The following is a 23,914-nucleotide window of genomic DNA, read 5'->3' on the forward strand; positions in this document are numbered from 1 at the left end:
AATAAAGCTCACAGTGGCCAAAGACTTGTACTGTACTGTGCATTATATTGGCCCTGTTTACATGGACTTCAATATGCCAGTGACAATCAGGTCTTTGAAGCATCCTGTTTATATGTTTGTTCACATATTCGGATTTCAGAAACCTGAATATGCTCTTATGTAGGGTGTAAGTACACAGGGGCATTGTAACATGTACACATCTTGTTCTGCTTTCTGATTGCTGCTGACTACGTGCCCAGTGATCAGCCTAGAGATGCAACAGAAACAAAAACAAAATAGAAATATAGAATATATAAATATTATTGGTGTATTCATTCAAATACAATGCACATCAACCAACAGTATTGTAAACTGTTGTACCTTGACCAGATACATATTGAACTAGCTGGTAAAACAGCAAAACAACATTCAAACAGTACAGAGAAACCAGGCCAACAGGCAAGTAAAATTAGGCAAGACCCAGGCAAAAATACAACAATGCAAGAAATTCAATATATAATTGTCAGTTTAGAAAATCAGTGAAAACTCTCTGAGTCCTGCTTCTTTTTGGCATCTTTACCCTGTGGTGACAACAAAATTAATATTTGTGTGTTGTGGACCAAAATAGACATTTAAAGATGTTATTTGTGAGCTTTGAGAAACACTGACTGATATTTTTCATCGCATAAAGGCATTTTCTGACCAAACAACTAATTAATCAAAAATGACAATAATCAGCCATTTACAGTGGATATAATGACAGATTCAGTGAAGCAAATTAAGTCAGTGTGTAAAACACTAAATTATTATACGTGGTCAAACTGCCAAACCCTAAGAAATAGCTTTTTTGGATGACAGTCTCATTAATTTAAGGTTAAATTAACAGTTACAGAAATATCAGATAAAAATGCTGGTTTGTGTTGTAAACATCACAGTCACCTACACAAACAGCATACATTCATCAGTAACCAGGATATTATAATATACTGTATCATCCATATGTATGTTATATTCCAAAGATGACGAACACTGGGATACTGATCCAAGTGTAAATATAGTCATAAAACGGTTTATTTCTGTGTCAGAAATTTAGTATTTCTGTTGCTGAGGAACACATCTCCATTTCATGTACTCTTGTATTGTCAGTGGTTGGTCAGTGTCATCAGAGCAGAGGCTTCTGGGGGAAACGACTCATTTGACAGGGAACAGAAACTACAAAGGCATCCAATTTTGTCTGACACTAAAAGAACAAAGCTCAAAACAGAAGCGGAAATGCTAACACTTGTGAACTGACTCATCTCTACTGGATGTGTTTTTGGAGCCAACAGTCTCTCTTGGAGCAGCAGCCAGGAGAATCATTCAGGCCCATTATCCGATCAATACCTGGCTGCCTCTCGAGGTTCGGAGAGAAGGATCAAAAGGCCTTGGAGCGCTCTGCAATGTAGCGTACAAGAAAATGCTCCAGCAAACACTAATAGTGCTAACGGTGCCTTGAAAGGAGCTGCTCAGAACAAGATGCTGGAATATTGATGATTTTGTCAGATACTGCTCGTGAAGGTAGAGTCGATTTATGATGAGATGATACTCAAATCAATCCCAGGCATGTTAGAGTATTTAGTGTAATAATGAGAGTGATAGCTTGATTTAATATTTTTAAGAGTCGCAATATTCTGAATGAGCTCATGTTAAAGTGGAAATTAACATGCTTATTAGCTCATATACTTACACAAGTTGAACAGTCATTGAACCATTCTGTCCTCTTTAATTCATCTTAGAAACAGAGCTTAAGTGATTCCTAGATGATTAACAAAGTATAGAAAAAATTTATTTAAACTAGAGCTATGTAATATCTGTTATTTACTTATGTTATGTGTATAATGGCTCAAATATTTCCACGAATGTTCAAACTCAGAGTAATATGTAATTTCATCACCATTTCATTTAAGTCGTATCCCCTTCACTAAAATATCTTTAATGTTTAACATTATTTGTGGCTATTTCACTAGATGTATCAGTTTACTGAAGTGAATTTTAATTAGTTTAGTCAATACTGAGACACTCATACCCAAATTACAATAAATTGAGAAGTAAAGAATAGATGTGCATGGCGGGACCTGGTAAATACAAGACTTGAGACCAATTAATCTATAGCTAAACTGTCCAAACGCTCCACAATCTGTCACTTAATGTCCTTTGAAGAACTTGAACACATCTCAAAAAGGCAGCCATTTTCAATATTAAAGCTCCTGAGGTCTAAGTTTTTGGTTAGTACTGGGTCACTTTTTACATTGGAGTTTAAAGTTTTGGTGTGACTGAATTCAATTTAACTGCTATTTAATTGCTAGAGCTATTGAGCCAATCACAGTAGAGTGTTGGTGTCACTGATCCAATCTAACACCAACCATAAATACGTTATTACTCACCAACCTACATGGAAAAGCACTAAATATTCTTTATCTCATGTTGGACTGAGGGCAGACTGCATGCTGAAGACTACTATATCCCTTGTGGTTTATGATATAAATTATATAATGAGACAGTAAGGTCTGGTGTTCGATGATTAGCATGCAAACGGCTGTTGATAACGTCTGCAATACGAAACAGCAGCATATACATGTGATACTTTTAGTTCAATGTAGGAATATTTTATATAGAAATATTGCAAATTGTACCTTTATGGGTAAGTTTAATCCTTGAACCCCTGAGACATTATTTCAGTGAAACGGGCTGCTTGGAATTTGTGGCTGTAGAAGTGTCATAAAAGCTGCTAAGAGTATGTGCTTGTGTTCCTTTTCTTCAGTAGTTTTAATTTTCTGTGTGTTTTAGGTCAAAACAGGGTGGAATAACAGAAAAAGACAAAGAGAGGAAATGAAGTTTTAAAGGTTTTTACTAAATCAGGCACTTAGGATGTAAATCAATAAGAGATTTAGGATGTTTAACATGAACTGTGAACTGTAACACACTGAACTATTATTTGAATTTTGGCCCAGTAGTTTTGGTTTTAGGGTCTTTTTTTTCTAAATCAGACCAGATATTTTTTGGCATCTGGTTGAACTCCGAAAAGCAGTTACACGGTCAAAACTCAGTAAAAATAAAAATAAATAAAGGAAAATCATGACAGCGCTGCAAACAACAGTAAAAACAAAAAACGACTACGAAAATGGTGTAAAAAAAAAAAAAAAAAAAAAAGGCCAAACCATCTGTTTTTATAGTAAGTCAGTCTCACTCGCTGCTCTGTGTTTTGCCCCCCATTACACAGGTGGCGGGGGGTGCACTGAGCATGCTCACATGTCTATGGAAAACGCAAGATCTATTCTCTCAGCATGTTTTGAAATTATCCCTATTGACAAAACAGTTGAATTTTTATGAATATTTAAAATAAATCATACATTCTGAACGCTCATCACATGCATCAGAGGCTAAAGGCTTAATAGCAAGATTTCTTAATTTTAAGTTAACTTTACAAAAAACTGGTGCAACAAGATTTCGTCAGGTTTAAAAATTTATCTTGTTGGTGCAACTCAGCCTCATTGATGTTTTTGAATAAGGGTTTAATGTGTTTCTAACCTGAGTTTGCTCATAAAGGTCAGGTTCTGGTAAAACACGTGTTTACCTCGACCTTACAAATACACCTGATTTCCACTCTGAGCAGGTTCAGCGATGTCTGGGAAATGTTTGTAGGGATGCTAATAAGGTTTGACTTTATTGAGCTCTGTTAAAAGTCAGGGTCTGGCACAAGACTGAAACCCCAGAGAGGGGAAAAAATTTCAAAGCAGAAAATGCTTTGCTGAACTCTGATCGAACTCTGAATCATTACAATACGAGGCAAGGCTTTAGACCACTCACCTTAATGACGATGTGTCCCTTCCTGGTCCCACTGCGGTCCAGCTCACGGTGCTCTTTCACCATCACAATCTCCCCCTCCTCTTCCACCTTGTGTGTGTTCTTCTCCACATGGTTGAGGATGCGCCAGTAGTCCTCCTGGGCGATGCACACGAACTGGTCGAGGATGACATGAGGACAACGGATGAACTTGTAGTAAAGCACGACGTTGCTCTGCACCACGGTGGGATACTCAAACAACAGTACAGAAGAAGCATGAGCCCGAGCAGAGAGAGGCATTAGAGTCCAACCGCACATACACTAAATAACCCTAATCAAATACTAATACCTGTAGTAGTTAAGATCTATTTAAGTAGCATTTTGCTACCTAGACTACAATAAAACTACACAGCTAATCTTGCTTCTACTACATGAAAATAACAACAAAGTTCCATTGTCACAGCACAGCATTGTCACTTGCTGTCCTTCGCTTCGCTAAATCTTCAATTTCTGCATTTGTCTCTCTAAGCCCTACCTCTGCAACTTCCTGTGTATCTGAAGACAGGAAATGTGTGCAGTGGAGGAACTGGGCAGTGTGGACAGCAGAGTTCTTACCACAAGTAGATATGCTTCTTTGTACTTGGACAACGCGCTGCATTTGCATTATAAATCATCTATTTATGTCGAGTGCAAGACTGTGAGAAAACTGCTCATGTAAATCAAAGACAGCTACGAACAAATTAACTGTTCAATGTTTTTACACCCAGGTCTCTACATCAAATTGTTTGGTTTTAAATTAGAAACTTCAGTTAAAAAGCAGTCACCAAGAAAATGTGGATACAAAATACATATCTGACAAAACCTGCTCATTAAGGCACATTATTTGTATTTATCAATGCACAACTGATCTGTTCACAACTGAATCACTAATAAATCTGAGGCCACAAAAAGGTGAACTATGTTTCTAGCCTCAATAAGACCAACACAATCATCAGGAAAAAATTCTACCAGTGTACATTTCTACAAAACTATTGATAGATATCATACAATATGTAACATTACACACCAAAAATGCACTTCATATCAGCGTCACATATGTTTATACCAGCTCCATATTTAGTTGCCTTTCCTATAATAGGCAGGAGGTGTGTGGACTGGATGGTGGGTTTATAAAACTCACTGCTTTACCACCACAGACTAGAATTCACATCACAACTCCCCTAATTCCTTTTCTTTCTTTCTTTCTTTCTTTCTTTCTTTCTTTCTTTCTTTCTTTCTTTCTTTCTTTCTTTCTTTCTTTCTTTCTTTCCTTTTTTACATTTAGACAACAAGTATTTTAGTTGGGGTTAGGATAAGATCATGGTTTGGTTCAGGTATTACAAAATTCATTGTGGATCATTTTTATTACGGAGCTTAGTTTTATATTACATCTTTTCATACATTTTCTGCTTAAAACCAAACACAGGTATCTTTTATGACACTTAAGTGCTAAACATTTACATAAACTATGTTACAGCTGGAAAAACCCCACAGCTAACTGTAACACAATTATACTGATATATGTATGAAACTTTTTTCTTCACAAAAATTTACATTGCATATAATTGTGTTAAAAGAAATGTGATTTTCTTTTTTTGATGACTGGATTGCTATCACACGTCAAATACCAGCAAAGCAAAACTGTTTTTACCAAGAAATATGTCAAATGTCATCCATATCAATAATAGATCATCACACAGATTCTTTCTCAACCTATAACCCAAGGATGTAAATGTAAACGTCTTGCTGCTGTCACCTAATACTGGACTTTTTCCTACCTGGCAGTCGTCTCCCTTGGTGCGAACTTCTCCATTCATGTACTGTTTGTCCAGCGATGGCGAGATGCCAAAACTGTTGCCCATGCAGAGAGTCTCCACTCTTCCCTCTGGGTGGCTAATTTCCACTGCTCCATTCAGTATAACATACCAGAGATCCAGCTGCAGACAGAGACCACATCATCAAAAAAAAATCACCAAACATAAAAATAAACTCTTTCATTCTGCAGAATTTGTATTGGGCAAACTGCTGGCATGCTTGTTATTTTAGCTTATTTCCAGGGAAATGAAAAATGCAATGTTGCAAAAAAAAAAAAAAAAATCACAACATTGCATTTCTATTAACAGGAGAGCCAAACTAAAAATATAAATACACATAGTTGACAGTTATTCCTTAATGATTTAAATTACTTATTCTCAGAAAATGATCATGTTTTCCCCCAGTTGTGCTCAGATTATTTGATTTCTTTGCATGGTGGTGTAGTGGATAGCACTCGTGCCTCAGACAGAAGGTCTGATTCCAACACCAGTCAATGAGGGTGGAACCCTTCTGTACGGAGTTTGCATGCTCTCCTTGTGTCTGTGTGGGTTCTCTCCGGATACTCCGGCTTCCTCCCACCATCCACAGACATGCACTGATAGGTTAATTGGTTAATCTAAATTGCCCAAAGGTGTGAATGTAAGTGATTGTTTGTCTCTATATGTCAGCCCTGCGATGAACTGGTGGCATGTCCATGGTGTACCCCGCCTTCACCCATAAGTAGCTAGCATAGGCTCCAGCATGCCTGTGACCCTAGTGAGGAAAAAGTGGGTTCAGATAATGAATGAATGAATGATTTCTTTGGCCAACAATTGCTGTAACCAGCTCATTTGGGACAGACCTGCTAAAAAAAAAAAAAGGACTACATCCATTTTAAAAAAAAAAAAAATGGTTACAGATTCTTTTTTTTTCTTAGATTATTCCACTTATCACTGCAATCCTGTTGATAGTTGTACCTTAAAACCTTAGAATTAAAACACTACACTGATTCCACTGTTATATTTTACCTCTAATATACTTCAGCAGAATGACTTTAGGAATAATGGCACCAGTGAAGGAACAAACCTATATATATTTTTTTTTATTTATGCTTATTTTTCATCAGGAAGTCCCTTTGAGATTAGAAATCTCTTGTGCAAGGGAGACCTGGCCAAGATAGCAGCCATACAAAGTCAAAACTACATAAAACACATACATGATACACTGTGGACAATAAAACAGAATAGCAATTATTCAACCATAATGGCCTCAACAAAAAAACAGTGACATTCCTCCTTCACTGCATTCTCCATGATACTGTTAAAATCATTAACAGAGATGAATGTTTATAGTCTAAAGCACCGACTTAAAATAGTTATATATTTATTCCTCACTGACATTTGGAATATTATGAGAACAACGTGCCTTGTGTGAGCTATAGCAGTGAAAAGGTGATGTGTCTTTAAGTGCAACTTTTGAAAAGGTAATGCCAGCGGGCATAACATACCAAGTCATTCATTGTGAGTGTGAGCAGATGGAGGGCGGGGGGGTGAATGAGCCCTGGGCTCCCTCTGCATCTACAATGAAGATTTCCTCTTCACTACCTTTTCATTCTCTTACTGACTCTCACTGTTTCTTACTCACTCTGCTGTTCTCCCAGTTTTTTCTTCCTTTCAGTGAATCTTGACATTGTTTGAATATCATCATTTTTCAGAAATGGTGAAATGTAATGTTATCAACAAAAAATATGTTATATACTCCAGGAAAGAAGTTTCATGAAGTTAGAATGAAATCTACCACTTCTTGAAAACATAGTGTATGTGCAAAAAATACTTCATGTACACCTATCATATATAACTACATGTACTGGGTGTCCATAAAGTCTCTTGACAACCTAACAATTTTTTTTACAAAAGCAAATGAATAGACAAATCTGTGGAAATTATTACAAAATGAAAAGTAGATATTGAAGGGTTTTTTTGCCTCATTTAATACTCCTCTATATGGGCAACAATAGTTGCATGAAGCACATCAAGACAGTACTGGATTTATTGCCATGTTGGCTGTAGCATGATGATAGCAATGGCATTAGTGATCTTTTACTTCAGGTCGTTGATGTGCCGTATCTTTGTTCGATACACGATATCTTTAACATAGAAAGAAATCCAGGGGAGTGATATCTAATGAATAAGGTGGCCAGGGAATTGGACCATCCCTTCCAATCCACCGGTCTGGAAATGTTTGATTTAGGAACCTACTAACATGCAGTCCCCAATGTGGTGGTGTACCATTGACCTCGAAAATGAAGGTTGGTTGAAGGTCATCCAGTTGTGGTGCCACATATTCAGCCAAAAGGTCAAGGTCAACATTTAAAGAAATTGCTTTGTCATTGAAGAAAAATGGACCAATGATTCGACTGCACATGATCCCACAATGTGATTAAAGATTGTGATAACCACTGAGTACATAGAACAAATCTCATCAATTGCTTTTGTAATAAATGTTTTAAATTGTACAGAGACTTTGTGGATGCCCTGTATATACTACAGATACAAATGCAGATGAACTTCACATAGAGGAATCCCAGAAACTTTAACGAGTCCGTGTATGATATGCAATGAAACCTATAGGCCAAAGAGCAAATTACAACTAACTGAATACCTACTTCCCCCTTCACCTAAGTGGCTCCAAAAAATCTAAACATTCTTGTTCTGGGATTTTCAGTTATGGGGATGTTGACTCTGGTGCATAAAAAGAAATGGATCTTTAAAACGTGTAATTTTCAGTTTGCAGATTGGAAGTTGTTCTTTCATGCAGCAAAAGACATTTTTCAAAGTGATAATGCATACATCATGGAAGGAGAATGACAATCCTGTTACTGTACAACAGAAATACTCACATCCAGTGACTCAGACTAACTCTTGTCTACAATCAAAAATAGCAGGAGACAGTATGCAGCTTAATATTAAAATGCCATAGCACACAAACTATAGAGAAATGGCCCATTCTGAGCTACAGTAAACATTGTGGAAATATGGTAGACTCCCTAGAGAGGACCCGCTCCCTCAGTACATATAAACAACTCAGTCTGAAGTAAAAACAAACAATTCTCATGTTAATATGATTATCCGCTAAGGATACACATAATTATGAATATTCTACTATATGCTTGTAATTAGATCCTCCTATATCCCTTTGAATCTCACTAATCTAAGCTCTAACTTTGACAGTCCCTTGTTAACTCCCTCTTCTAGCATAATGATCTAGAAAATGCCCTCAGACCTCCACACCTCCATCATTCCAGATGTGGCTGATGATCCTTGATTAACATTTAAGGTCAATTAAACTAAACAGGGCCCATATCCTTATTTCGAAATACATCTTTCCAATTTTCTGTTAAACTCATCTTCTTTTGCTGTTGGAGAGCGGGTCATCTTTTTCCATCACATATGCAGTTTATCCTGTACAGTTTATGTCTGGGTTTCTTGTAGCTCCAAGTGTCATTTTAGCCAAATAATGATCTTCCTTCAGCACTACTTTATATTTCATGGGTAGAAAATGGAATGCTTCTAGGAGATTATACCTCCAAACACTTCAATTAATACTCAATTTACTCCATTCACACAAATGGCTCTTTCTTTAAGTGACTCCAGAGGACAGATTTTACATGTGTATGGACAATATTACATCCACCATGTTTGTTTGCTTTTTATATTTGTTGCAATAAAGAGTTGAATTAGATTTTTCTTCTGAAGCACATTCTATCTGCTGTTTATTTCAGTTAGACCACTTCAGACTCTTTTTCTCTCACAAGTTAGATTCTTGTTAGCAAAGCCAAGTGCTTTTCTTTGACCTTCAACATAAGTCCACAGAGACACCGGGAGTGGAGGGACCTGTCCATCAAATGACTCCACACAGACAGTATGGAACCATCAGATGCATGCATGCATACTTGAGTGTGTCTCTGTATGTCCTCTTTCTTTTTTTTTATTTAGCTGCCGTCATGTATTCCCATCCTCTGACGGAGCCTGGCAGCCGGCCGTTCATCGCCATTTATCACCCTGTCGGTTTCAATGCTGCTGCGTGGAACCGAACAGCCATGACAAAGCTCCTGTTTCTCAGGCATGTAACTTAATTAATTAACTGTGTAGCAGCACAAGTGATTGACTGGAGTTTTCGCCTGCAGTAAGCGTACACATACTTTCTGAGAGATTGGCCTGTCCACATGTGTGTTCACTTTTAAACACCTATTACTGTGTCTGTCCTTTGATGTAAGGTACTGAGAGGTCTAAAACTCCTCAATTTAAAACTATTTAAGATCTTATCGAGATCTTTTTTTTTTTAAAGCAAATTCACGCTCGGGCCAAATCATTTTTTTTTTTCATATTCTTGCAGGTAAATCTTATTCTTGTTTTATTCTTCTCTCCCTTTTTAATTTCCTTCTTGTCTGCTAGAGGGATTAAAGATGGAAATTAGCAAGAATGCTATAATCTGATACAGAGCATCTCAGTGTTTAATGTTTTCTGCACATGGCCCCTGCCAAATAAACTAATAAACTCAACTTAAACTCAAATATATCTGTGATCTTGTGCAGAGGTAGGCTGAAGATAGGAATATGGTTATCAGAGTAGTTACATTAACGTACATTTTGCTAACAGGTTATCGCAGGTATAAAGTAAAAAGACAGTAGAAAAAAAAGACAGTTTATCAGTTCCATCAGAAGTTTTGACTTTCATTGGAAAGAGGCTGAAATAGATAAATGAAACCAGATATTTTTTGCAGCAAGTAAAACCTCAAAGACTCAATTAAACCTATTCAACTACTTAATCTTTATAAAATTGAATTTAACACACTGTCAGATTTTTAAAGAACCAACCAACATCTGGCCTACATACTTTCAGCCTGTTTGTGCAGTCCTTTATATATTTTCTATTTTATTAAAGGGATCTGGTTCTTATCGGCTTTCCTCGCTACAGCCCAGTCACACGTCTCATTGGGTTTTGCTTCCATTCTGAATGAAAAACAAATGCATTCTTGTACTTATAACTACATTAATGGCCCCATTAAAATATTTTGCTATGGACAATTAACAAGAAAAACATCTTATTTTGTGCTCAACAGAAGTTAACATTTATTTAATTGTTAAGGGACTTCAGTGTTGTAATGTTAATGATGCGAACAGACTGAAAACAGGATTTACATATGGTAATTGCTCCAGTTTGGATTCACAGTGGGGTGTGGAGAAAAAAAACTCCCACTAATAACTAAATAAACAAAAAACTGGGTTTCTTGAGCAACCATTTCATGGCTCTCTGTAACTGCACCAATGGATAAAGACATGCATTTACATTTTTTCATATTGAGTTTGTTAATAGGTGCTCTCATACCTCTTGTTTGTCGTGCAGGATGACTGTGCCCGCCTGCTCCACCACCTCAAACACCATGACGCTGCACAGTTCCCTCCGCACCGACATGGTCATGTTGGCGAAGGCAGGAAGCTGGTGCATGAACTCCAGGAGTTGCTCTATTTGGCAAAAAAAGATAAGGAAGAGAGAAAACAAATTGGTAAAGAAAAGAAAAATCTGAATAAGAATACTTGAATCATCCCAGGGGAGAATTAGTGGGTGTTACAGTTGCTCCATTCAAGTATAAAAAAAGTAGTAGGAAAGAAATTATCAATACAACAAAAAATAAATTAAAAAAAATATATACAATATTGTGTAAAAGTTTTAGGCAGCATTTGTTGTTTTTGCAAACTTTTGTTTTTACTACAGTAATGTATAGCAGTAAAAACAAACGTTTCCGTGAAAATCAAAGTGGTTGTATTTAGTGTGACCTTCCTTTTACATTTAACATGTCTTTATTCCTTTTCTTCAGACAATATGACATTTTTGGCTTTCACTTTCTGATTTTTTTATTCCAGGTTTCATTCAACACATACCAGATGTTTCTAACAGTTTTTGCTGCTTTTTGTCATGGGGTCGGGGGTCACACTAAATACTGACTATAACCTTTAGAACCCATTTAGTTCTGTTTTTTGTGTCTTTTAAGGCTGTGCACATATTTCCTGTATTTTCTTGTATCGGAAAAAAAGTGACTGAGAAATAAATATGCGTGTTCATTTCAATGCTGCAAAAAGAACAAATCTAAAGGCCATCTAAAACTCTTTCTTTAAAAATCCTACAATGTGATTTCCTGGATTTTTTTTCTCATTTTGACTCTCATAATTGAAGTGTACCTCTGATTAAAATTACAGACCTCTCTCATCTTTCTAAGTAGGAGAACTTGCAAAATCAGTGGCTGACTAAATACTTTTTTGCCCCACTGTATATATGCCAAATATACATATTAAAACACTCTACTACGACACAATTAGAACAGCAATTTGTACAATATGTACTGAACAATATATTATCAAACTAATGCAGATATTGATGGAATTTGCTCAGGCAAGACAAATACTGAAAATCTTACCTGCATATGACACAAGAAGCACTTTGCACAAGAACAAACAACAGATATGTGGATAAAAGCTGTAAATATTGATCATCTGCAGTCAAAAGGCATTATTTGTTTTCTAATTCATGCTAAAAATGTACAGATTTACCATGATGGCTAAAGACACACTTTCATAAACCATTCTGTTACTGCTTTTTTCTTTCTTTTTTTTTTTTTTTTTATAAATCGTGTCTACACTATGTACTATCCCTGACAAAGAACACCATGACCTAGCTCCGACTTGCACACTATGCAGTCTGGCTCAGTAACTCCCTTTCATTTCCACTGCTTTTATCACCTCATTCATTTCCTCTGCTCCTCTCTGCCTCGTTTCCTTTTGGGCTTTAAAAATAACTGGGTCAAACAGTCACAGCATTTTAAGTTCATCTTGGTGGACAAGGTAGATGGGACTTTGGTAAATAACAACAGGAAGGACAAAGAAAGCAGAGATTACATTCAGAAGATGATAATTAGAGTGAGAGCTAACCCTTATGAAGTAATAAATCCTCAATCTGGTGAGATAAATTGACTAAAACTCATACTAGACAAGGATTTGGGTAAAAATACATGCATCCATGTGGACTTGACCTGAAGTTTGACATAAGCAGATTCAATCCACTGAGTTATCTACGTTTGTTTCATGCACATTTTAATGACTGATACATTATTCACGACAGAATAAGAAAAACAGTCTGCACCAATCAACATGTCATTTGATTTGCTGAAAAAAACAAAAATACAGCTATATTAACTAACAATTTGAAAATATTGATATGCTTATCACGTATGAAGTTCAACTTGGGTAACAGTTATTTTCCAACACAATGGGCCTGTTCAGATCTGGTATTAATATGTATCCACACGCATCTTGAGTGGCCACTTGCAAATAAACAAGCTCATTTATTATTCTAAAACGTAGCTGAGTAAGCTTTCATTTCCTGCAGGCATTCTGGATGTGGCACAAGCTGTCCAAGTTCAACAGGTTGGCTTTGTAATGTTTCTTTGCCAATAAAGACACCGTTAGAGGAGTGAATGATGAATGAAAGGATGTTTTACTAATTCATCTTCTCTTGTCAATGTTAGCCAAGTTAGGTAGGGTAGAAAAACACTAAGCTACTTAAAGGCTACCAGCCAGGGGAGTATTTTTCCTTGTGTGTTATTCAGTGTTTCAGTCGATGCTGGGAATGAATCAACACACCTTTAATATTAATATAACAATTTTGATCATTCCATTTGTTATTGAGTCTCTTGCCTGACAAATGCTTTAGTAATCACTGTTGTCAAACACATTTTCACATATATACCATTTCAATCACATTATGCAAACTGAATGTTTCATTTTCTCAGATGGAAAAAAAAAAAGTTATGTTACAACTAGGGCTGTCAAAATTGACAAATTAACACAGATTAACCCAACATCATGATTAATCTGATTAAAAATTTAAAAACCCATCTGCAGCGCAGAATGACTCTGAATGTCTCTAGCAATGTATTTGAGTCAGTTTGTCCAAGTAGAGTTAACATGCGCAAATGGGCAGTTGATCTGGCACTGACATGCAGCAGAACCAACCCATAAAGATGGAAGACACCAAACAACACGTTGGCCCTCTAGATGAAAATATGAGTACAAAAAAAACAAAAAAAAAACAAGACAGAACAGTTGTTTCAAGTTGTTCTGTTCAAACTGTTGAAGGTGTTTAATAAACACGTAGTTAGTACTTAGTTTTCTGAATTTTGTAAATGTATATATGACAACATTTTGGTATAACATCATTATACCAAAAAATACCATTATACCTGTTGAGTTTTTTCGTCTTCCATCTTTCATCATCATCATCATCATGGCACCAAATATCCACATTTTATTAAAACGTGCAGACATTTGAACCAACTCCAGGCTCAACCTAACTTATTTGTGCATCTTTACATCTCAGTTATGAAGACAAAACACCTAAGGATCGTGACATTGCCTGGTATGGCGCAGCCGGGGCCCCACCCTGGAGCCAGGCCCGGGGTTGGGGCTCGTAAGCGAGTGCCTGGTGGCCCACGGGGCCTGGCCGGGTCCAGCCCGAAAGAGCGACGTGGACCCACCCTCCGGTGGACTCACCACCCACTGAGGGAGCCGTAGGGGCCAGGTGCAATGTGGATTGGGTGGCAGTCGACGGCAGGGGGCTCAATGACTCAATCCCTAGACACAGAGTCTAGCTCTTGGGACATGGAATGTCACTTTGCTGAAGGGGAAGGAGCTGAAGCTTGTGAGGGAGGTTGAGAGATACCGTCTAGATATAGTCGGGCTCACCTCCACACACAGCTTGGGCTCTGGAACCCAACCCCTGGCGAGAGGCTGGACTCTCCACTTCTCTGGCGTTGCCTGCGGTGAGAGGCGGCGTGCTGGTGTTGGCTTGCTCATAGCCCCTCAGCTCAGCCGCCATGTGTTGGAGTTTTCCCCGGTGAACGAGAGGGTCGCGTTCCTGTGCCTTCGGGTCGGCGACAGGTGCCTCACTGTTGTCTCGGCCTATGGGCCGAACAGCAGTGCAGACTACCTGGCCTTCTTGGAGCCCATGGGAGGGGTGCTGGATGGTGCTCCGAAGGGGGACTCCATTGTTCTCTTGGGCGACTTCAATGCCCACGCTGAGCAACGACAGTGAGACCTGGAGGGGGGTGATGGGGAGGAACGGCCTCCCCAGTCTGAACCCGAGTGGTGTTTTGTTATTGGACTTCTGTGCCAGTCACAGTTTGTCCATAACAAACACCATGTTCGAACACAGGGATGTCCATAAGTGCACTTGGCACCAGGACATCCTAGGCCAGAGGTCGATGTTCGACTTCATTGTTGTGTCATCAGACCTCCGGCCACGTGCTTTGGACACTCGGGTGAAGAGAGGGGCAGAGCTGTCAACCGATCACCGCCTGGTGGTGAGTTGGATCAGCTGGCAAAGGAGGAAACTGGACAGACTCGGCAGACCCAAACGTGTCGTGAGGGTCTGTTGGGAATGTCTGGCAGAGCCCGATGTCAGCGTGGTCTTCAACTCCCACCTCCGGGAGAGCTTCTCCCAGATCCCAGGGGAGGCTGGGGACATTGAGTCTGAGTGGACCATGTTCTCCACCTCCATTGTCGAAGCAGCTGCTCGGAGCTGTGGTTGCAAGGTCTCCGGGGCCTGTGGTGGCGGCAATCCCCAAACCTGGTGGTGGACCCCGGAATTAAGGGATGCCGTCAAGCTGAAGAAGGAGTCTTATGGAGCCTTGTTGGCCCTTGTTGGAGTCTTTTCCCCAAGTGGAGGAGTTTAAGTATCTTGGGGTCTTGTTCACGAGTGAGGGAAGGATGGAGTGTGAGATTGACAGACAGATCAGTGCAGCGTCTGCAGTGATGCAGTCGCTGTATCGGTCGGTTGTGGTAAAGAAGGAGCTGACCTGAAAGACGAAGCTCTCGATTTACTGGTCAGTCTACGTTCCTACCCTCACCTACGGTCATGAGCTTTGGGTCATGACCGAAAGAACAAGATCCCAGATACAAGTGGTCAAAATGAGTTTCCCCCGCAGGGTGGCTGAGCGCACCCTTAGGGATAGGGTGAGGAGCTCAGTCACCAGGGAGGAGCTCGGAGTAGAGCCGCTGCTCCTCCACATCGAGAGGGGCCAGCTGAGGTGGCTTGGGCATGTGTTTCGGATGCCTCGTGGACGCCTCCCTGGGGAGGTGTTCCGGGCATGTCCCGCCGGGAAGGGGCCTCGGGGAAGATCTAGGACATGTTGGAGAGACTATGTCTCTCAGCTGGCCTGGGAATGCCTCCGAGTCCCCCCAGAAGAGCTGGAGGAGGTGTCTGGGAACAGGGAAGTCTGGGCATCCCTGATTAGACTGTTGCCCCCGTGACCCGGCCCCAGATAAGCAGCAGATAATGGATGGATGGATGGATCTCAGTTGTCAAACTCTATTATCAGACATGGCAGTACCATGAATAAATATAGAATTCCTTCTTTTTGCAACTAAATGGACATTAAGATATATCGTAGATGGTTGCATCAAACAGTATTGTGATACTATCTTTATCTTGATAGTACTGTGTCATGCACCTTTTCACAGCTGTCGACTATTGATTGAATCAGCCATTAAGCTTATTAATGGAGCATTTATGTGACATCTGAAATGGACTTGGGTCCTCCCCTCCTCTGTTAAACTCCTCACTGCAGCTCTCCTGTGAATAACTTGTCAATGAACTGAACAACCAATGAAAGCCATGAGAAGGCCAACCTCACAGCAGGCACGCAGCAGGCCAAGCCTTTACAACTTCTCTCAGCTCACTCATGTGGTCACCTTCTCCTCCTGGACCCCGCTGAGTCCCACTAATGAGGTTGTTTCTCTGATTGCCTGCTTAAACATACACTAGAAGGGCATTGGACTGTAGAGACCACTGCAAGGGGTCTTTTGTGAGAGCAGCATTTGTGTATCTTCTCTGTGTGTGCTTAGTGAATGATAGATGGGTCTTGTGGATGTGCAGTCCAAAAATAGAAACTCAGTCACATGTAGGAACGCACCTCTGTTAGATTCAGTTAGTTGATTTTATCAAGACAGTACCAGAACCAGAATATTTTATTAATCTTAGGGGGATGTTTTGGAACTCATAGTTATACGTGTTATTAGAGGCAAGCAAGTTGTTGTTGTTTTTTTTTTTTTTAAGATAACCTATGAAAAGATAAGACAAGATAAGACTTTATTCGTCTCACCATAAGGAAATCACAGAGTTGACAGCAGCAAACACAAAACTCACCAATGTCGTCATCATTGCGATCAGCTGGGTCTTTTTCCAGGCACTCTCGGACCAGGTCTCGGCCCAGAAGAGTGTCTGAGGCTCTCTCCAGGTCTTCATCTTCCTCCTCTTCTTCTTCACTGTCTACAGCAGCCTCTGGAAGCCCAGACAGGTCCACATCTCCCAGCTCACTTTCTGTAGCCTATAGCAAAGACAACAGACAAGGCCGTCCAGTGGTTGGTAACAGTTCATACAAAGAAGCATTTGACCATGACTGTACACAACTGTACTCTGTATTCACAATTCCCAACACAATTTTATGGATTTCAAGGTTAAATTTAGAGTAATGATGTGACCTAGAAATTAGTAACACAAATCGTTAAACAGTCCTTGCATTAAAGTCTGTTAGCTGAACCAAACCCAACCAAAATCGGATTGTTCAGCAACCTTACAGGACATCTTCAGAGAAAAAAAATCTAAAGGGAATAATTCAACAGAGCTACTACATCTGCAATCTACAGTCTCATCAAGGATTCAGTTTAGGTGTGAAAGATAACACCAAGGTTGTAGAAAAAAGAACATCAAATCAGTGAGAAAATCTACATTTTGTAACGGGCTTATGCTATTAAAAATTCCATCTCATTCTACATTTTATGACCATTTTTTCAATGACGTACTTTCCACATAAAATATGTGGAATAACCTTGGATTAAGCAGCTGTACCCGTGACCCTGAGCTAGAAAAGCCCCAAATTCGAGGAGCAGAGCCAGATATTCAAATCCACCGGTAATAATTCATATTCTCCCACATTTCCCTTGTGCGGTGCAGGCAGATGGTTGGCAGTCAATGGTTTCATGGGGTATATGGGCTTTAAGGTCAGTTCGGAATTGAACCATCAACCCAGAGGTGAGAGGTGCGGCCCTCCAGTGGTAACGGCAGTGCTGTAAGCCATCTGTTGACTCTTCCAGGTGGATAATGTGGTAACTGGCATGTTTGAGATTTACTTCAACTGCTGTTATGTTTCGAAAGAATTTTAAAGCATTCACTCAGATTTTACTTAGTTATGCACTACACACTATATAAAACAAGAATTGGTTGGTTTATGGTGTTTTGGATTAAACAGAAGTGAGCATAGCTGATTCAGACAGTAAAGCAGGAGAAGAGTGAAGGATGAAACATGCCAAACTACAACTATGACTAACAGCGCTTTAACAAGTACATTTGTTCTGAAACAAATTCACACTGGTTAAACCTCCCCTGGACCGAACACCTGGTATTTGGTCCTACCAAAGGAGCTGGATTTGTCTGGACTGAACTGATCTACTGGCTTATGTAGTGTGTGACAACAGTTTTTTGGATGGTTTGAACCGTCAGACAGCTGGGATAGGCTCCGGCACCCCTGAGACCCTCACAAGGATTAAGCAGTTCACAGGGAGGTAGGAAGGAAGAAATTAAATGAGAAAAAATTAAATGAATGTCCATATATGACTTCGTATTAGTGCTCAGTAGTAACCATATTGATATCTCTAAGCCATCAAAATATGACAAATTATAAAGTTAGGCAGATTTTTTAACACTTAAAAAATTAGTCAAAAATTCAAAAACCTAAATTTCTCAAAACTGTGTACAAACTTTGTATACATTGTCTCAAGGAAGCAACATATAAAATTTGAATGAATTCGACCAGTAGTTTCATCAGAGAAGAAAATTTGCTCATGAAAACAAAGACAATGACGGACACAGCGCCTTCACAATAGCTTATGGCCTATCAGCTGGTGAGTTAAAAAGGACCCCATCAGTACCCCTATTGGAGGACTAAAGAAGCACAAGATATTGGGAATACTTTGGGAAAATAATTACTGATTTATTATTTCTCCAGATATATTGCTACTAAACACCAATTTGTTTTAATGGGAGTCAGCATGTGAGATTCAACACAAGTCATTGATTTTACATTTTAAGATATCTCCACATTGGCTTCAGTTTCAAAGCATGATTGTTGTCTGTTGGGTGACACACACTTTACCGCTACTTTACTGTGCTAAAAAAGTAAAAGTGGGAGTAAAAATGGATTTGGGAAGTGCTCCAATGTATATTTTTGGCTATGTTTCAAAGAACAAACATTGCTATGTTGTTATGGATTCACCAAGACAGGTAGAGGATAAATGGTCATCTCGGACCACGCTGATCAAATCTAATGCATTCAGTGACAGTATTATCCTGCAGGTACCACGTGCACAATCATTGTTGACTAGACTTGATTGGTGTGTACTGGTTGCTGGGGAAATTAATTTCCTCCTGTTCGTACTACAAAATGGACTCCCTAACCAACAATCAAGCTCCTGGAGTCTGTGGAGATTTGGTGCCTGGCCAAAAGGTTTATAGTTTTTTTTTCCAAAGCCACGGGAATTAAGCTAACAGTCCATTCCAAGTTCAAGCAGGAGTCCAATCTGATTTGAGTAAAATAAGTTGGACAAGCTATTTAGCGGACTCCAAAAAAACCCCACACTGGTTTCACTGCTCTGCACCAAATCCATTAATTCTAACCTAATATATAAAAACAGAATTGTTAGAATGAATATATCCCCTGCCCTAGATAAAACTAATTTCTAATGTCTTTTCTCAAACACCACTAGAAATGACTAAATCAATGAAAACAACTGGTTGTGACTGAATGTATTGGGGTTTGTGGATGCACATCCTTTCTGCATTAAACTACAGAGAGTGCAGTTGTGCAAAAAACTTAAGTATAATCAGTGGGTCAGCAAAAGTGATGTAGAGTAAAACACTCCAGCAGTAAAGAACTCATTCATTTTAGAAATTTAACATTACATTAAATCAAGACAATGAAAAAAATTAGCACTAAATCCCAAAATCAGAGATGTGTTTTATTTTTTTTAAGGTACTTTGATCTTGTTTTATCTTTTAGGATATTTTTGTCTTGTGTGAGACGTGTCAATGTATAAACCAAGGAATCACCTTTTCCATTTATTACTGATTTGAAATTGGCCTTGAGGTTGGGAAGACAAACAATGATTCCCCTTAAATGTATTGAAGCTACAGTAACAGGACTGCGAGAGGAAGAAAGCATAGATATTTGTGGTATAATGTTGGGAGTAAAAATAAAAACATGATTTAAAAAAAAAAACACAAAAAAGTGAAGAATCCTGAAATCTCTACTTTACAAAGTATTTGTACTTTGTTACTTCTCATCTCTGCATATTGTTAAGTTTTATGGGGGAAAAAAAGAACTGTGAATGAACTTTACTAGACATTGATATGAAGTGAAACAATAATCATTTTCTTTATCATCACTCACTTTTTTTTAGCCTGTGACACTTAAAAAATCAGCTAGTCCTTCCAAGAGCACTTTATTGAGAATACAGGACATGCCCTTTAAGACCAATTCCCTGGGTTTCTTAACAAGTTTGAGGAGGACAGACTGTATCTCAGAGACGGGGGACATCAGATCAGCCTGCTGATCCAGGATGCTCGAGAGCCACCACATCTTACACAGCTGTCACAGCAGAAAGGAGAGAAAAATGAGGTAGGAATGCACAGAGGATATAACAGATGAGAGAGGCGAGAGGGGAAAAGCAAAGGAATGAATTGGATAGAGCAGAGGAGAATACAGAATGAGTGACAGAAAGGGGATGTAAAGTACGAAAAGGGCAGAGGAGAAGAAAGGAAGGAGAGAAAGAATAAGCAGGTGAAAAAGTTGAAGTGTTTGGGAGATGGAGGAAAGCAAACTATACTACGGGGTGTCAAATATGTGGCCCGTGGGCCAAAACCGGCCCGCCAAAGGTTCCAATCCAGCCCAGGGGATAAATTTGGAAAGTGAAAAAAATGCACTGATGATATTAACAGTCAAGGATGTCGAACTCATTTTAGTTCAGGTTCCACATGCAGACCAATATGTTCTCAAGTAAAATAATAGCATAATAACCTATAGGTAATGACCCCTAATTTTCTTCTAGGTTTAATGTGAAAAAAAAAAAAAAAATTTACATTATGCCCATAAATATAGACAACTCCAAATTTTTCTCTTTGTTTTAGTGCAAAAAATAACATTAAACTGTAAAAATATTTACATTAACAAATTATCCTTTAATGATAATATGCGAATAACCTGAACAAATATGAAAAAGCTTAAATGTTTTAAGAACATTAAGAGCAATTTTAACACTATTCTCTCTGTTACTAAATGTTTTGTGCCTTTGTAGATCTGATCCATAATGCTCATCTATACATGATAAGTTGAGGAAAAATATTGTTAAAATTGCACTTATTTTTCTAAAGAAATTTCCATTTTTTTTCAGGTTATTCATATCTTTTTTTTGCTTGGATAGTTTATTACTGTAAATAATTTCATAATTTAATTTTTTTTTTTTTTTTGCACTAAACCAAAGAGAAATGTTGGAGTTGCCATTACTTATAGGCTATTATGCTATTATTTTACTGGTCTGATCCACTAGAGATCAAATTGGGTTGAATGTGGCCCCTGAACTAAAATGACATCGACACCCCTGTTATATTGGGTTGAGTCAAGGTAAAAGAAAAAAGGAAACGGGGGAAAAAAACTTAAGGAAAAAAAATCTGCAGAAAAACAGTTGCTCTGACAGCTGAGGAGCACATCTGAAGGGAAGGTCGGCTTTTTAAGACAGCTGTGAACAAACACAGAGCTGGGTCAGCGACGAAGCGATGGGATCAGATCCGTGTGATAAATATCTAATCTGGGGGTGAAGAGATCGGGTCTGCGTGTTAAACGTCTGACCTGGGCTGACCTGACTTGCATCAATCTGCAAACACTCTCAGTTAGGCTGATTAGGGAGGACAGGCTGTGGGAGATTGAGTTTAAATTATCTAAACAATGTCATTTTAGGTTGCTTTGCGTCTCAAACATGAGTGGGTCTGTCAGCTTCTCAATTCTGAAGTAACTCAATCCCAGTCGTGGCTTTAGCGCACTGCACTTCATGGTCAGGGCTTACTCTGCTACTAACCCATTCCATCCCATCCTCCTTTAGAAACTTTATTTTGATTGTACAAAAAGATTTGTCACATTTCTGTTATTGTACTATAAATGCAGTCAAGAGCATCAAGCATTAGAACCACTGTGTTGCATAAAGAGTTTCAAGATACCACTAATTCACAATCCCTGTCCTATGAAGGCATTTACATAATCAGTTATAAACATATACACATGATGAAAACATGCAATTTGAAATCATGAAACCACAATATAAAAGTGGAATAAAATACATGTAGTAAATATTTTATATCTGTAATTAAAATGCCAGTCTGTTCCACTGTTCACAGGCCTTTGTGGAGAAATCTGACTGTACACATTTAGGTCTACAATGTTGTGCCGACCTCCTTTATTTCATCTATCCAAGTATGCAGTTAGTTAGTTCTCCACTATATTTGCATAAAGCTGACAGCCAGCCTCTGGGTAACTTGTGAGCAGGTCATATACAAAGAAACTACAAGGCAAGGGCCCCAGGACTGAACCCGGGGGAATACCAAGCCTATAGTTTAACAGGGATTACTTTTCTTACTCAGCTTTCAGATACTGCAGCCTAGTTTGAAGACTTGAGTCAAACCAATTTTGTTTTGAATTTAAAATTCACAATTTAATTATCCATGATTGACAGTGCCAAAATGTCAACAAATTATTTGTAGTAAGTCTGTGTGAACAAAAAGAAAAAAATGTCTATATTTTCCCATCCACAATGTGCAAAAATATGAGGGGAAAAGTAATAACAGTAATGTGTAATGGTAATGGAATTTCTCTCCGATACAAAAGTATTCATTATCTTGGAGAACAGCAGTGGGGATCAATCAGTGACTCATTAATCTGGAAGTAGCTCATTAGTTTGTAGGTAATGGTGACAACTACTAACAGAGCTTACAAGCTGAAATCAAAAGGAATCCTTTCTTAGTGACCCCTACAAGATCAGCATGCAGGCAACAAAGGTATTTAAGAAAAAAATCAAATACAGCAACACCTCCAAAACAACAGCATGGCTAAAGTAATAAGGTGAAAGGGGTCTTGTATTTATTGGGAATCTCTGGGTCTGTGTAAAGCTTATAAGAGCTCAGGGATTGAAATAATAAGACGACAGGCTTGTCATGTACCCTTTTATGGATTATTGATTTGCAGCCATTTAAATACCTCACCCTCTGGAGGCATTTAACTCCAAAGCACACTGAGCTATCGAACGCTCAAAAATGTCACATAAAGGTGAAGCTTATACAAGAGGAAATAATAAAGACCTGCTGGTCTGGAAAACTGGAATACTTTTAATTTTAACATTAGAGCATTCAGCTGAGTAAGTGCAATGAATGCAACAAGAGAATAAGATACTAAGAATATCAGCATTAAAAGCAAGCATCTATGAAATGTGGAACATTCACCTGAGTTCATTGAGCTCTAGCAATTTTAAACCATTATGTCAAGCTTTCATTTAGTGAGAGAGTACAAGAGTTCTACACACAAAGACACACATTTGTCAGGCTGGTTCTACAATGATATTCAGATTAAGTCTCCACAAAAGCTGTTTTCAAGATTAAATCCAACGGTCCTTGTGTAACTTGCAGTTTATCAGTTAGAAAACACCCGCTAACCTGGACAACTGATTTTTTTTTAAAGTCTCTCATCTCCATTTGCTCTTAATCATACTTTTATTTTCATTATGTTAATTAGCTGTGGTTTAATTTGCAATTAGTGTTAGTTTGTTGTTTTGAAAAAAACAAAAAAAAACAACAAAACAACCTTGATTAACAGCAGCTGCAAAAGGTAGGATTAATGAACAGAACTAAGATCCCTTCTTTGCCAAGATAAAATATGTACACTGACAGCTTTACAGCATCTGCACCTGTAGCACAGGTACAGACAGAGCTTGAAAGGTGAAGTTTATTTTTCTGAGTGTGACCTTTCCTTTCGCTGCAGGATGTACACAGGGAGAAGGATCACCAGGATGCACCTCTGATGCACAATAATTAGCTATTAGCTCACTGTATCCCAAGGATAACTAAAAGGGAGG

At 38.6% G+C, this 23,914-nt stretch overlaps 1 protein-coding gene across 3 annotated transcripts in view; it reads right to left on the minus strand.

Moving 5' to 3' along the window:
- The window catches only part of rapgef6 (Rap guanine nucleotide exchange factor (GEF) 6), a 132,855-nt gene that overhangs the window by 54,387 nt on the left and 54,554 nt on the right, over window positions 1-23,914 (minus strand). For all 3 annotated transcript variants that reach the window (XM_030153332.1, XM_030153334.1, XM_030153333.1), the window contains exons 4-7: window positions 16,893-17,073; window positions 11,022-11,158; window positions 5,619-5,777; window positions 3,826-3,978 (exon numbers count right to left, since the gene is read on the minus strand). In XM_030153332.1, the coding sequence (XP_030009192.1) occupies window positions 3,826-3,978; window positions 5,619-5,777; window positions 11,022-11,158; window positions 16,893-17,073 (630 nt within the window). The remainder of the gene's footprint in view (window positions 1-3,825; window positions 3,979-5,618; window positions 5,778-11,021; window positions 11,159-16,892; window positions 17,074-23,914) is intronic.

This window comes from Sphaeramia orbicularis, chromosome 14 (assembly GCF_902148855.1).
Source record: "Sphaeramia orbicularis chromosome 14, fSphaOr1.1, whole genome shotgun sequence".
Taxonomy (NCBI): Eukaryota; Metazoa; Chordata; class Actinopteri; order Kurtiformes; family Apogonidae; genus Sphaeramia; species Sphaeramia orbicularis.